Below are 15,353 nucleotides of genomic sequence, written 5' to 3' on the forward strand. Positions count from 1 at the left end.
ATCCGCCTTTTGCAGAGCTCGCTCTTCTCCCTTTTCCCATCACATATCACATCCGAAAGGCATTTACTTTCAATAAAAATTAAGAAAATGTTCTAAAAGTGGAAATAAAGTGCCTAACAAAATATTTAATAATAACAAAAGCATTTGGGTAGGGTTAGTGTTAGGGGTAGGTGTAGGGAGGGCTTTTATTGTCCCATTAAGGCAGCTTCCATTTAATAATTTTAATAAATATAATAATTTACACTCTGTTATTATTGCATCCTGTTAATGTACAACAATACTGAGGAGCAAATAGTATGTATCTGTCAAAATAAAGTATAAATAGCATGTAATTACTATTTACACATATTGAATAGCAAAGAACTGCTACTTTTACATGGTGTAAATAGAATATATCACTATTTTCACTTAATATTCTATTTCACTTAGTAAATAACATCTACAGCTATTTGCACTTAGTGTAAATATCATCTATCGCTAAGAAAATATGTTATTTTCACTATTTCACTACTTGAACATTACTTAAGTATACTTCATAAAATAAACTTGAAGTATACTTCTTTTTCGTAAGGGTGGATGACATTTTCTACTTATGATAATATAATATCTTTTGACTTGGGCCAGTAAGACCCACCTAGCAACCACCTACAATACAACAAAACAAAAGATTTGTTCTTTCACTACTAAATACAGGAACATCCCAGAATGGTGCAGACATATCAGAGGTGGATACTTCACAATCATTCACATCACATTCATCTTCCAGGTATAAGACATCAGTCATTATATGACACACTGCTGGAGCAATGATGCAGCACATATTGTCACTCACACTTGCATTACTCATCATGGCCCTTGTTTTTTCAGGTTCACCATTGACTATTCGTCACTGGTTGAGGCGCGAGCCGGTCAGACGGCCAAACTGCAGTGCTCAGTGCTCCCGGTCTCTGCCATGCATGCGGTCACCATTCACTGGAGCAGAGCTGGACAGCCGCTCAACTCACTCAGGTATCTTCATCTGCATTTCTGTTCAAACCTTCTAAGGGCCCTTTCGGACTTTTCAGTTTGGTCCGAATCAAAATTACAGGTGAGAAACCTCCCCCGTACCACGGTCCGGACCAAACAGACGAAATTTGGTCTGACGAAAAGAGGTAGTCTCGGTCCGGATCAAACTGAACAAAGGTTCGGTTCGTTTCTAGTGTGAAAGCATTTTCTGTATGGTTCGTACTTTCAGACCATTTGCAGGAAGTTCCTGTTTATGTTTAAATATTATAATGTTATTTTTAAATTTAATCTAGGCTACGTTGTTTATGAAAAGTGAAAAGATGCGCAATATGTCAGAAGACAGAAGGTCACAATTGATTTTGAAAGAAATTTTGTATGATTTTGCTTAGAAAGCCTAACTTTAATGTGAATTTCGTTTTGTATACATTTTATCTTAATTTTAATCAACATTTAATCAGATAATTGCCTGGATTTAATAAATAAGAAGCAAATAGTTTATAGCAGACAATAATGGCGGGAGCGATCACATGCTTTGCACATGAAGCTGGAGCGCTTCTCAAATAAACCGAAACTCAGCAGCTACTCGTCTCACAAACATGAGAAATATGTGTATATAAAGCTTGAAATGTCCACTTTTAAACGTAACGAAAAGAAAACAGTCAAGCAATGCCAATGCACACTGTTCAATAGTGGCAACGATATGCGTCCGTTCATTCACTCTTGTCAAAGACGCTGACGTCAGACTCACGTCTGTTTACAAACCAATCAATGTCCAGATGCCGCCCACAGAGATGAAGACGAGTGGACGCAAGTGTGTCATGTAAAGTTCTTTAGTGCGCTCGCATAATTGCAATGTGAAACCAAACCAAAACTAACCGAATGTATAAAATGTATTACAACATGAACTTCGGTTCGGACCTTGGTGCGGACTTTCAGGTGTGAAAACGCCCTAAAGCAGCATCCTATACTCCTTATGGAAACTTATAAGTGAATGATTACAAACGCTAAAAATATGATGCATACAGATAGCAAAGTGCACAAGAGACTCAATTCACAATCGATTCCAATAGATTCTGTTGCTGTTATATTGATTAGCCTTAAAACTACAAAAAACACACATTTAATTTTTTTAAACTTTCGATAAAATTAAACAACACTGCAATCATGTGTGGTTATTTTAGTGTCGCTGATATACTTTTATAGTTTTTGTTAATACTTGATTTAATTTTATATTTTCTGTTTTCTTTTTAATTTGAGTAACATTTTTAGTCATTTTGTTGTGTTTTGTTTTAGTCAAACTGTCTAGTTTTTCAACTGTTGGCCTTAGCAGCTAGCTGAAATAAAATACGTTTACGTTACAGTTAATGTTAATTTTATTTCAAGAAATACAAATGTTTTCTTATGGTTTTAGTTAACGATAATAACCCTGATAATTTGTGGTATTGAAGGAAATGCATTGTTATCAACTTTTTTCTTGCCAGTGCATTCTGGGATGTGCTTCTCTGTGGTCATTTACTTTCCTGCAGTGTTCATTTTGATTTAGTTTATCCATAAATCCTGTGGAATAAACACAAGACATTAGCCTGACCACTTTGCAATAACATTCTCCCGCTTATATTATATTTACTACAAAAAATGCTTTTCTTACTTAGTATTTTTGTCTTGTTTTCAGTCCAAATATCTAAAAAATCTTACATTAAGAAGCAATTACTAGACAAGCAAAAGTTTTTGTCTTGTTTTGGGGGAAAATAACTCAAAATTAAGGGAGTTTTTGCTTAAAATAAGCAAAATAATCTGCCAATGGGGTAAGCAAAATAATCTTAATTCAAACAGAAAACAAGATTATTTTGCTTAACTGTGGAAGCACATCAGCACCGTGTTTTCCCGCAGTTCGATCCACACGTTACAATTCAAATGTGCGCATCTTTCAGGACATCAGTTAAGACTGGATCTCTTCCCTAATCGTCCCTCCCTAATATTTTCATCTGGTTTTTATGACTTTTGTCATAGGTTTTGTCGTAGTTAATTGACGAAAATTATTCGTCAACGAAATGATCACTGCTTTCCTGTGACGTAATGAGACGTTGAATGTTGTCTCCTGATGCAGGCATTCTCAGCACTCTGATGGCACGCTGATGATTAACCAGCTGACGTCAGATGATTCAGGGGTTTATACCTGCACAGTTACGGACGCACAAAAATTTGAAGAACGTCAAATCCAGCTCAAGGTTTTTGGTATGTTCAGCATTCTCATTTTTTTGTGTATTTGATGATTGCATGCATGATTTGGGGGGGGATCTTACTGCAATTTTTCTGATAAAAAAGTGTTTTAAAATGTGATTTAAAGGGTAACTCAACCCCAGCTCAGAGCCTAACTCCACTGCAGTAATGTTTGTTTGTGTGGGAAGAAGGAGGCTGGAACCGGTGAATGTTTAACAACTTTAATCAAATAATAAACACAAAATTAAAATAATCGGCGACTGCCCCTCACGGATGACTGCCGCCTACGTACAAAACAAACATAAACAAAACACAACAAAATTCCAGGCCTGGGGCCTATTGCACAAAACTAGGATAAGGGATTAAGCCGGGATATCTTGGTGATCCTGGCTCAATTTATCCATGATCCGGTTGCACTAAAGCTGGATAGGGTGGCAGTTGGATGTTATGGTATAAATTACCATGGAGATTTATTCTGTGGAGCTAGCCTGCTCCAGACCAGGCTAAATTCCAGGATCTGTTTAATCTCATCCCTTATGTCAGTCAGCGGTCACCACAAACGGAAACCAATAGTTATTCCACTGCCCACTACACATTGTTATCACATATAACTAGACCCACTGTCATTATTTAAACGTTTGTGATCATAATTTCAATAATTTTGGATAGATTATGATTTTTAGATGATGTTGCTGTCATAAGATAATTTACAGTTTCCCATAGACTATAAGGCTATATATAAAATTATAGAATATTAGGGCCACAGAGGGAAAAAAAGAAAATTCACAGACTTTGAGAATGAAGTTATAATATTGTAACCCGTTGTTTTAGAGGAGGACAGTTGTTAAAATGACAGCTGTGGGGCATTTCGTGGAATTGTTCTTCAGTATGGTTTCACAAACAAGGACATACTTAATCTTTTGGCACATCAGCATCACATTGTCATAAGTATCAGGACTGTAAAAAGAATATGCATCTTTTCTGCAGAAAGAACCAGCCTCATAAATGTATGACTTTTTCCTTCTTCCTCAGTGTGGCCCTAATACACTGTCGTATAAAATACACATTCCATATAAATATAAAAACACAAAGTGTAACATTATGTTCCTTTATTGAATAAGGATAAAACAAAGCAGGTAAACCATCAGCTCCTTTCGAAACTGAAGTCACACAGTGACTCTACAAGATGGAAGGCACAGAATCAAAGCATTTACAACAAAAGGATAAATACACATTCAAAGGTCTGTATATAACACACCCCGCATGTCTGCACACTGAAATAAATGCAGGACAAATCCATACACATCAACTGAACAGACAAATGAATGGATGCAGTAGCCTCCCTGCAAGCTTGTATTACACACAGTATACAGCACAAACATCATAAGAGGCCAAATCAATTAAAAAAGAATAAAAATTGAACACAAAAAAACCCCCAAATTCCTCTGCCACCGCAGGACATATTTAACCAAAATTGAAAGCAAACATTCTAGCTAAAATAATTCAACACATATTGGTCCCTCAGCAGCCGACCACTGTCGTCATCAGGGAAGATTGCCGGATTGTCCCAGTCCATGGCTGGTGGCCCTCTGGGGCCCTCTCCTTCCTCAGACAGGCCACATTGTGGAGGACAGCACATGCCACAGTAATGGCACATGCCCTCACAGGGCTGACCCTTTATTTGTGAAGACGGTGAAAGCGTGCCTTCAGGAAGCCAAAGGTCATTTCAACTCTGGCCCTGGTCCTGGCATGGGCATGTTTGTAGGCCTGCTGTGCTTCCTGGGGGTCCTTTGAAAGGCGCTATATAAATTAAAATGTTTATTATTATTACCTCATCTATTTATTCAGTTCAATTTTATTTTATTTATATAGCGCTTTTCACAATTGTTTCATTGTTTCAAAGCAGCTTTACATTAATAAAAGCAGGAGAACACAGAAAAATCGGTGGACAACATAAGAAGCAGAGTACAATGGCTAAGATTAAACCATACTACTGAGCGTAGTAATAATGTAAGGCTTTGATAATAATTTATCAAAGCCTTATACAGTGTGATGGAGTTACTTTACACAATTTCACTCATATCTGCAGTCCATTTCAATTAAAAATTCAACTGTTTCATAATCAGAGTACCATACCTGCCAACTTTTCAAAAAACCTTGGAGTGAGATTTTGTCAGGGGAGATTATGCCGCACACGCAGCCACACAAGTTGGTGGCTCAGATATCAGAGAATTGGAATTATTTGATGTTGTACCCATGTATACCCTGCATTCTGGTGGTTTGTGGGGAGGCCCAAAGCCGTTGATATGGGCAGCCTACTGGAGATGGATAATATTGGTTATGTTCTCTGAAGCAGACATATCTGAAGGTCCACCCCCAGGAAATTTTGGATTAAGTAGATGTGATTTCCTGCATTCTAGTGGATTTTGGGGTGGTCTGCTAAAGATGTGCAATACCTGAACTTATTCTGATTCATGTTCGGCATCATTGTAGAGCCTTCTAGACTTGAGCTAAACATTCAACCAGAAAACTATTGTTGTGCCTAATGACTTATTAATAGACCAGTGTTTAAGGTTGATTAGGTTGATTGATATTTTGATTAGAATGGTATTAGAATGGTATTAGCTAACGCATTCTTCATGTATTGTGCTAGTTTAGCAATTATAATGTTTGGATCTACACAAAAACACATGGTTCACGGTTCTTGAATTTCAGACACAGTATTCAAGGACTGGCAACTATGTGAAAACAAACATTGGTCTTAGAAAGTGCTTAAATTAAACAAAGTTTAAGAGTAGTTAAAGAAGAGAAACCGACATATTTCTGCTTTTTCATTCAGGGAGTCTGCTGCTGAATTCAGACGAATGCAAAAGAAAAACCCCTTTTTTTACACAGTTTACACATAGGCTACACACAGTGTTGTAAATGTTTGTTAACTGTTGGATTGATAAGCTACGTGCATTAAAATTATGTAGAATAATAATGTATCTAGAATATTATATAAAATCATATTTTAAATAAACATATAATTTATCATTTTGACTCTAGTGTATAATTTTCCCTGTTCTTAAGAATTGTTTAAATTCAGTTATGTGATGTTTTTTACAAAACAGGATGATTTTTTGAGAATTTAAGCTTTCAAATAATACCTAAAATGATTAGGCATAGGGCCTACTTAAAACTTGGTTTGAATAAATAGTCTATATTGATGTTTATTAAACAAGCTAATTTATTTACAATTAACTTCTCTGATTATATAATATTAACGATGTTAAAATAATATTAAGATTTCAGCATATGCAGAATTATCTACCATTAATGATAAACTAAATCCTATAAAATCCTCTGCTTCTATTGCAGATATAGATAATCATACATGTATGCGTATAACTACGGTTGCAGACGCACAGGCAACATTTGAATGTTCACAAAGCGCGTTCACAACCGGCTTTGACAGTTCGAAAGCGGCCCCTAGAAACACTCGCTAGGCATCTACTTATATATGGACAGCAGCGCATAGGGTTCAGTGGTGCTCATCAGCGACATACCGTCACGAACGAGTCTCGGCCCAAAAAAAGTTGTGAAAGTTGGCAGCTCTGGAGTACACTGCATTTTTGGAGATGTGAATTAACTATTTGGATTGTAATTGTGTGTAATTGTGCACTACTTACATATTCAGGCGGTCTGCAATACTTTGCCACGCTTTTTCTCTTTGCTTTATCACTGTGGCGGTGTTGCCTTTCTTCTTAATTATGTCTTTTACCTCCTCGTATGCCTCCATGAGGATTTGTGCCTCCAACGGGGAAAAGTATACGCCGCTCTAGTTGCCATGGTGAATCAGTGAATCTGTGATCCGTGGCGGGTCTATTTGAGTGAGCCGTGAGCACGCACCTATCCAGAATTGGTTTAACCTGGCTTGATGAATCCGTGTCTGCTCATCCTGGCTTGGTCTTTGTGCAACCAATTAAGCCTGGACGCACTTGTTTTGGCTTCATTGAGCTCAGCTCAGTCATTTATCCTGGATGTCTTAATTCTACTTTTGTGCAACAGGCCTCTGGTCCTCTCTCGTCCTCCACTGATGTTGCTCCTCCTTATATGCCTCCGGGCTCCCTCATGAGAGGACTCGAGACCGCTGTGACTCGCAGGTGGGGCTCATTCTCAATCACCCACTGGTCCCGCTCGCTCCTCCCATGTCTCTCGCTCGCCAACCTCCCCACATCCACCCACTGGCAATATTTGAAAAATGCTGGAAAAGTGGGCAGAGCCCAGCGGAGATAGAGGGGACGAACCGAGGGCGGGGCTGAGCGGGGGGGCCGTACACCTGAGACCCGCAGTGATGGATTGATTGACAGCTGTCTGACTCGCAAAGATGGAGAATGACTGGAGTGACGCCAGTAGCTTTGCAACAGAACGGTCATTTTTCCCCACCTTCACCTGAAGTGGAGGAGGGTGAATTGTCTGTAGACACAGCCTTATCAATCGAGCCGCTGGCTCAAACTGCGTTAACTCCCGATGCCGATGATGCTAGCGAAGCAGCCGCGCAAGAGAGAATGAGACACCTGACCTAATCTATGAACAGTCAAATCTTTATACTGAACGCCACTAAAAATAGATCAGACACATGCCATGTATTCTCATTCAAATGAACTGAATCAATAAGCAGCACCGGACCAATAAGTTCAAACATAATAGCCTATTATAAACAGATTTCCTCAAATTAAAGTTAGACTACATACGTCAGCACGTTACAGTATTGTTGTTCGTTACCACAGCAACCACTACGCAAGTCTGGGTTTGAAAGCGCGTCTCATGTATGAAAAGTATCTGTACACATGACGAGCCTGACATACTGACAACTGCATTATTTAACCGCATTTTCTTCATTACAGTGTTAAAGGTCCTGTTCTTTGTGATCCCATTTTGCAAACTTTAGTTAGTGTGTAATGTTGCTGTTAGAGCATAAATAATACCTGTAAAATTATAAAGCTCAAAGTTCAATGCCAAGCAAGATATTTTATTTAACAGAAGTTCCCTTTCAAAGCTTACAGCGAACGAACACGTGTAAATGAACAAAGTGCTGCACTTATATATTTATTTTATTAGATTGCAGTCTTTGCAATTTAATAAACGCACTAATCCATATCAAGATGATTCGTCTATTTTGATTAATCATGCAGCATTTCAACATACTGTCAGTGTCTGGTCTTTGCAGTATGCTTGTAATGTTTTCCTGTTTCTTTAGGGGACCTCAGGATCACTAAAGCCCCTACAGACGTCGATGTGCCGCAGGGCAGCACTGCTCAACTGCTCTGTGTAGTAACAGGAGAAAATGTGAACGTTGGCTGGTCAAGGTCAGTTCAGAGTACATGGTTTGTCTTTGATGGCTTTATTCACACTTATTGTACATCTAACATGACAATGCCTCGTCTCTCTGGACAGGAATGGTGTGCCAGTGCGATCCGACGGACTTCATGTGCATGTGTCGGCAGACGGGACGCTCATACTAAATAATGTCCAGTCAAAGGATGAGGGGACGTATACCTGCAATGCTTACACGGGGACATACTCTGTCAGTGCAGCGGCTGAAGTACGACTGGCCAAATCCCCTCAACAAGGTCTGTGAAGTGAGGAGAACGAGAGAAAAACTTTGCAGAGTAGCTATAATGACCAGTTGCCATTTGAACATCCTTATTTCACTCACACTGCTGAGAGCTGCGTTTATATGTACATGTGCCGCACGCTTTCCCCTCAATAACAAAATAAACATGCAACAAAAATGAGAAAACAACAGTTAAGAAAGCATCTGATCATAGTGATGTGGATATGTTTGCATGAGCTCTGCAATTCGGCACTCCAGTCAAGTCATGTTTATGTGTATAGCAAATAGACTGTAAAAAAATGATGGACGTAGTGTCTGTGACGTCACCCATAGGATTCTGAAGAGCATTTTTGAAGCCTCAAAGCCGGCCGTTGCCATCTTTGCAGCGAGTCATTGTGCGTCACTTCCGGATAACAGAAAATGTGCAAAGAGGCGGGACGTGGGCAGAGCTGAGGTGACGCGATGACTAACAGACAGCAGACAAACGACAATACACCTGTCACTCAAAGTGGCCACGCCCTTAATTATGCAAAACTTTAAGGCTTTATATAATGTAAAAAATTCACCCCCTCAAAGTCGTCATGAAGGGCAAAATTAGCCGTACAGACCAAAACCACAATTTGTACCAGACTGTAAACATGTGTTCTTCTGTGGTAAAGTTGGGCATTTTAACATGAGCTCAATGAGATTCTGCTCCTTCTGGAGTCTGTCTCTATTTGGACTTCTCCCTCGGGTAATGTGGCCACTCACTATCTACGAGCTCCCAATAACAAATGTGGAGAAGATGGAGCGAACAATGACTTCATACATAAAGAAATGGCTCGGCGTCCCACGTGTCTGACTAACATCAGCCTCTACGGCAGAGGGGTCCTTGAATTGCCTATCACGAGCCTTACTGAAGAGTACAAGTGCGCTAAAGTAAGACTCCAGATGACTTTGAAGGACTCCAAAGACCAGACCATCAGTAATGCCGTTCCACCCCTGTTAACTGGATGGAAATGGACACCATCCAACGCGGTGCAGCAAGCTACGTCAGCCCTGAGGCACAGTGACATTGTAGGGCCCGTCCAGTTGGGAAGAGGAGGCTTTGGCCTTATGGCAAGTAAGCCAACTTGGCATAAGGCCTCAACATCAGAGAGGAGGAAAATGGTGGTCGATGAGGTGCGCCGTCAAGAGGAGGCACAAAGAAGAGCAAAGGCTGTCTCTCTTGCTAAGCAGGGACAATGTATAAGGTGGGAAGGCCTGGAGAGGAGAAAGCTCAGCTGGAGGGAGCTCTGGGAAATGGAGGCAAGCAACATCAGCTTTATCATCAGAGCCACCTATGATGTGCTCCCATCTCCAAAAAACCTCTGCCAATGGTATGGCGAGGACCCAACCTGTTCCCTTTGCCCAACTCCAGCGACTCTTAAACATATCTTGAGCGGTTGTAAGACCAGCCTCACACAAGGTCGTTACACCTGGAGACACAACCAGGTCCTGAAGAGTCTGGCAGCAGCTCTTGAGAGCAAGAGGAATACCACCAACTTCTTGCCCGAGAGTAACAAATTCCATCACGGCCCCAAACTTCATCCGAGAGGGACAAAAAAAGCCCAACCATCCCCCTAACAAACCAGAAGCTGGAGCGCTAGCCATGGCCCGGAACTGGAAGATGCTAGTCGATGTTGGCCAGCAACTAATCTTCCCACCCGAGATAGCAGCCACCACCCTTAGGCCAGACTTGGTACTCTGGTCCCCTTCATTGAAGTCTGTTTATATCATAGAGCTCACAGTCCCATGGGAGAATTTAGCAGAAGAGGCCTATGAGCGCAAGAAACTGCGCTACATAGAACTGGCAGCAGACGCTCAACAACGAGGATGGAAAGTGAAAGTCTATCCGGTTGAAGTGGGATGCAGAGGTTTTGTGGCTTTTTCTACCATCAGACTGCTGAAAGACCTTGGCATCCATGGACAGGCTCTACGGCAGACAGTTAGATCAGTCTCTGAAGCGGCCGAAAGAAGCAGCCAGTGGATATGGATTAAGCGGAAGGACCCTTGCTGGGCTCAAAGAGCAACAACATGACCCGCTTACTAATCCCCCCACCCTATACCCCACTTGAGAACCCAAAGTCCCGTGGGCTGTGCCATTTAAAACAACCAGGCAATTCTTGTGATTGGGCATGGGACACAAGCTCAGGTTTGATCACCCTGTAGCTGGCCACCTTTGATGAGGGTGTCTAGTGTTGAAAGGCCGAAAAACCCCCTGATTCAAAGGTACATTACTGATGATGTGTCCCGAAATTAACATCTTTCCCACTTCTGAGATAAAGCTCTCACGCCACTCTCAACATCAAGGCAAACCTCATGTGCATACCATCTATTGGCACAATGGACAGTTCAACCTCACGTCCCGTGTTTTTTGATTCTAGTGGCCGGTCCATGAACTGCAGTTTAAGTCACTTCCGTATTGGCTTCAAGAGAAACTGCAGGAGGTTGCCGCTTGGTATAGCACTTTATACTGTAGATTGCTTTAAAGCAGCAGCTTTACAGTATTAAAAATGAAATTTCAGTGTCTTTTTGAATTACTATACTATAAAGAAGCTCTCCTGTGTGTTAATGCTTTCACTCATGTCTGACCTCGATGGAAGAAATGAACTGGGGAAAATTTCCATGCCTCAGATCCACACCCATCTATTACATCATCACCACGGTCCTGTGGTAGTTCGAAGACGTTTTGAACTCCTGAAACAAACTTCATTTTGGCCTGATTTTGTTCTAAATGACACACCAGTTTGTTATTTAATTTCGCTTAAAGTATACCAATCTCGAGTCAGTGTAATTGGTGATACTTGACCTGCTCCAAGCGGGATTCGAATCAGGGTCTCAGGCATGGGAAGCGGGCGCTCTAACAAGGATGCTAAAGACTGCAGCCACTAGCGTGCCTCTTGAGATCAGGGGAGTGAGGTTTACATGCACAGCTCTTACTAGCCTACATCCCTTACACTCACCACCCTGAACCTCACTCCCATCCGGGTCATGGCACCAAATGTAACCAGTGCTAGTCGACCCACTCCGAGCGGGATTCGAACCACGGTCTCCGGCGTGGGAGGTGGGAACGCAAACAAGGACCGCTGCTGCAATGCTTACACTGGGATGTATAAAGACCGCTAATAAAGACCACAGCCGCTAATGCGGCACTTGAGACCAGAGGAGTGAGGTTTACATGCACAGCTCTTACTAGCCTATGTCTGTTGCACTCACCCCCTTAAACATCACTCTTGTCTGAGCCACGCCACCAAATGTAACCGGTGCTATTCAAGGGGAGTGAGGTTTACACGCACAGCTCATACTAGCCTACGTCCATTACACTCACCCCCCCTAAACCTCACTCCCGTTTGGGTCACGGCACCAAATGTAACCGGTCCTACTTGACCTGCTCGGAGCGGGATTCGAACCGGGGTCTCCGGTGTGGGAGGTGAGTGCTCTAACAAGGATGTTAAAGACCTCAGCCACTAGCATGCCTCTTGGGGCCAGGGGAGTGAGGTTTATACGCACAGCTCTTACCAGCCTACGTCCGTTACACTCACCCCCAAAAACTTCACTCCCATCAGTGCCATGCCACCAAATGTAACTGGTGCAACTTGACCCACAGTCTCTGACGTGGGAGTCGGGAGCGCTAACAAGGATGCTAAAGACCACAGCTGTTAATTCGCTGCTTGAGGCTTACAAACACAGCTTTTTTTGGCCTACGTCGGTTACAATCACCCCCCTAAACCACACTCCCATCTGGGTCACGGCACCAAATGTTACCAGTCCTACTCGACCCACTCCAAGCGGGATTCAAACCGTAGTCTCCGGCGCGGGAGGTGAATGCACTTACAAGGAGTGAGGCACACGCAGCTCTTACTGGCTTACATCCGTTACATCAGCATAATTAGCCATGTTTCCACCCCAGTAACTAGGGACTTGGGTGGTCTAAATTAAGTTTCGGGTAAAAATTGCCCCGTCAGAAAGTCCCTGCTCGTGAGGTAAAGTTCAAGAACTTTAGGGGGTGGGACTTTGGCGCTGAACATGCTGATTGGTTGAGTTCACTCAGCATTTTATTTCAACCTAAAACTCTGTTGTGGTGCGTTGTTTGCTATTCAAATCAACAATGGAGTTTAAAAAATACGAAAGATGGACCAACGACGATGTTCAGGCTTTATTAAGTATATATGCGGATGATGAAATCCAGCGAGTACTGGAAAGTTGCGCACAGTCCTACGTCACCGGACTAATCTTCACGGTGGAAACGCAGACAGCAACATGTCTGGGAGAAAAAAAGTTCCTGGTACAAATTGTTCTGTGTAACTTCGCTAGAAACACTGCTATAGTGTCAACTATAGACATCTTATGATCACCTGTACTTGTGGATGCATTTTAATTTGTTATATTTTGTGTCTCACTGTCTCTGTAGATTTCAACGGGAGTAAGGGCTTGCCAGAAGACTGTGTGGATCAGCCTGAATTGGCAAACTGTAAGCTGATTGTGTATGCGCGACTGTGCTCCAGCCAGTATTACTCCAGTTTCTGCTGCTCCAGCTGTGCCAGATATGCCAGGGACAAAGACAGGCCTAGACAAATCAGATAGGTCAAGTGCAATAAATCCAGCACCCTCATGGGTCGATTCAGACTCACCTCATGATTTATCTTCAGCATCACCGACTCAGATCAACACTGACCTCAGATCAGCTGCTAGTGTCAGACTGAACTTCACTAAGTCAAACTGGAGCATTCAGTATTCCAGACTCATTCAGATCAGTTTATTTATCGTTGTGTATTATACAGCATTTCTGTGTCCATTTTATTATGTAACTGTTTTTTTATGTGTTTTTTAAAAGAATGAATGAATGTTCAGTTAGGATTATTAACAGGTCATTGACACTGTAAACAGGAACAAAACTGATAACATACACCTTTGATAGGAAACCCTTTCCTGTATTTTAAATGTGTAGATTGTAGTGATGCACCGAAATTTAGGCAACCTAAAATATTTAGATGAAAATAAACTTTAAACATATCAGTTGTGTGGATGCTAGGATGATCAGTTTATCAATATCAGTTTATTATTTTTAATCATGCCTAACATGAAGGAATGTCTCGGCAGAAAGCTGTAATTGGCTGGGTTTCCTGTACATCCGTCGATAGCTCATTTACTTGTTTGTTTTGATATTGATACTTGTTTGAATTTTGCTATTTAATACCCATGATAACTGTTGAATGAAGAAATAAAACAATTTGTGGACATGATTATATGTAGATGCCATATATGATGACTCACAATGAATAAAATAATTTTGCTAAGACATTTTTAAGCAAGATATAAACTGCATGGCTAAATCATGACTCAGAACTGTGGTGCCAGATGTTAAGAGAGAGTGAAGACTTATGTGCATCATCTTCTGCATAGCATCTTACAACATGACATCATGACTTTGCGTAAACATACACGCCACTTTCTAAAGCCTAATGGCGTTATCTGTACGCATTTTGAGCTATCCGCGTGTATGTCTACGCCGTGTGATGTGTGATTCCGCGTGTATGTCTATGCCGTGTGATTCCGCGTGTATGTCTATGCCGTGTGATTCCGCGTGTATGTCTATGCCGTGTGATTCCGCGTGTATGTCTACGCCGTGTGATTCCGCGTGTATGTCTACGCCGTGTGATTCCGCGTGTATGTCTATGCCGTGTGATTCCGCGTGTATGTCTATGCCGCGTGATTCCGCGTGTATGTCTATGCCGTGTGATTCCGCGTGTATGTCTACGCCGTGTGATTCCGCGTGTATGTCTACGCCGTGTGATTCCGCGTGTATGTCTACGCCGTGTGATTCCGCGTGTATGTCAATGCCGTGTGATTCCGCGTGTATGTCTATGCCGTGTGATTCCGCGTGTATGTCTATGCCGTGTGATTCCGCGTGTATGTCTACGCCGTTTGATTCCGCATGTATGTCTACGCGTGTGATTCCGCGTGTATGTCTACGCCGTTTGATTCCGCGTGTATGTCTATGCCGTGTGATTCCGCGTGTATGTCTACGCCGTTTGATTCCGCGTGTATGTCCACGCCGTGTGATTCCGCGTGTATGTCTAAGCCGTGTGATTCCGCGTCTATGTCTAAGCCGTGTGATTCCGCGTGTATGTCTACGCCGTTTGATTCCGCGTGTATGTCCACGGCGTGTAATTCCGCATGTATGTCCACGGCGTGTAATTCCGCATGTATGTCTACGCCGTGTGATTCCGCGTGTATGTCAACGCCGTGTGATTCCGCGTGTATGTCTACACTGTGCGATTCCGCCGTGTGATTCCGCGTGTATGTCTACTGTATGTCTACGCCGTGTGATTCCGCGTGTATGTCTACTGTATGTCTACGCCGTGTGATTCCGTGTGTATGTCTACTGTATGTCTACGCCGTGTGATTCCGCGTGTATGTCTACTGTATGTCTACGGCGTGTGATTCCGTGTGTATGTCTACGCCGTGTGATTCCGCGTGTATGTCTACGCCGTGTGATTCCGCGTGT

At 42.1% G+C, this 15,353-nt stretch overlaps 1 protein-coding gene across 2 annotated transcripts in view; it reads left to right on the top strand.

Moving 5' to 3' along the window:
- Nucleotides 1–14,162, top strand: part of paplna (papilin a, proteoglycan-like sulfated glycoprotein) — a 102,368-nt gene extending 88,206 nt beyond the window's left edge. For both annotated transcript variants that reach the window (XM_079832503.1, XM_079832502.1), the window contains 6 exons: nt 694–766; nt 868–1,008; nt 3,113–3,240; nt 8,468–8,576; nt 8,665–8,840; nt 13,257–14,162. In XM_079832503.1, coding sequence (XP_079688629.1) covers nt 694–766; nt 868–1,008; nt 3,113–3,240; nt 8,468–8,576; nt 8,665–8,840; nt 13,257–13,429 — 800 coding nt within the window. In that variant the 3' untranslated portion in view covers nt 13,430–14,162. The remainder of the gene's footprint in view (nt 1–693; nt 767–867; nt 1,009–3,112; nt 3,241–8,467; nt 8,577–8,664; nt 8,841–13,256) is intronic.
- The last annotated feature ends 1,191 nt before the right edge of the window (nt 14,163–15,353 follow it).

Source organism: Gobio gobio, assembly GCF_949357685.1.
Source record: "Gobio gobio genome assembly, chromosome: 13".
Taxonomy (NCBI): domain Eukaryota; kingdom Metazoa; phylum Chordata; class Actinopteri; order Cypriniformes; family Gobionidae; genus Gobio; species Gobio gobio.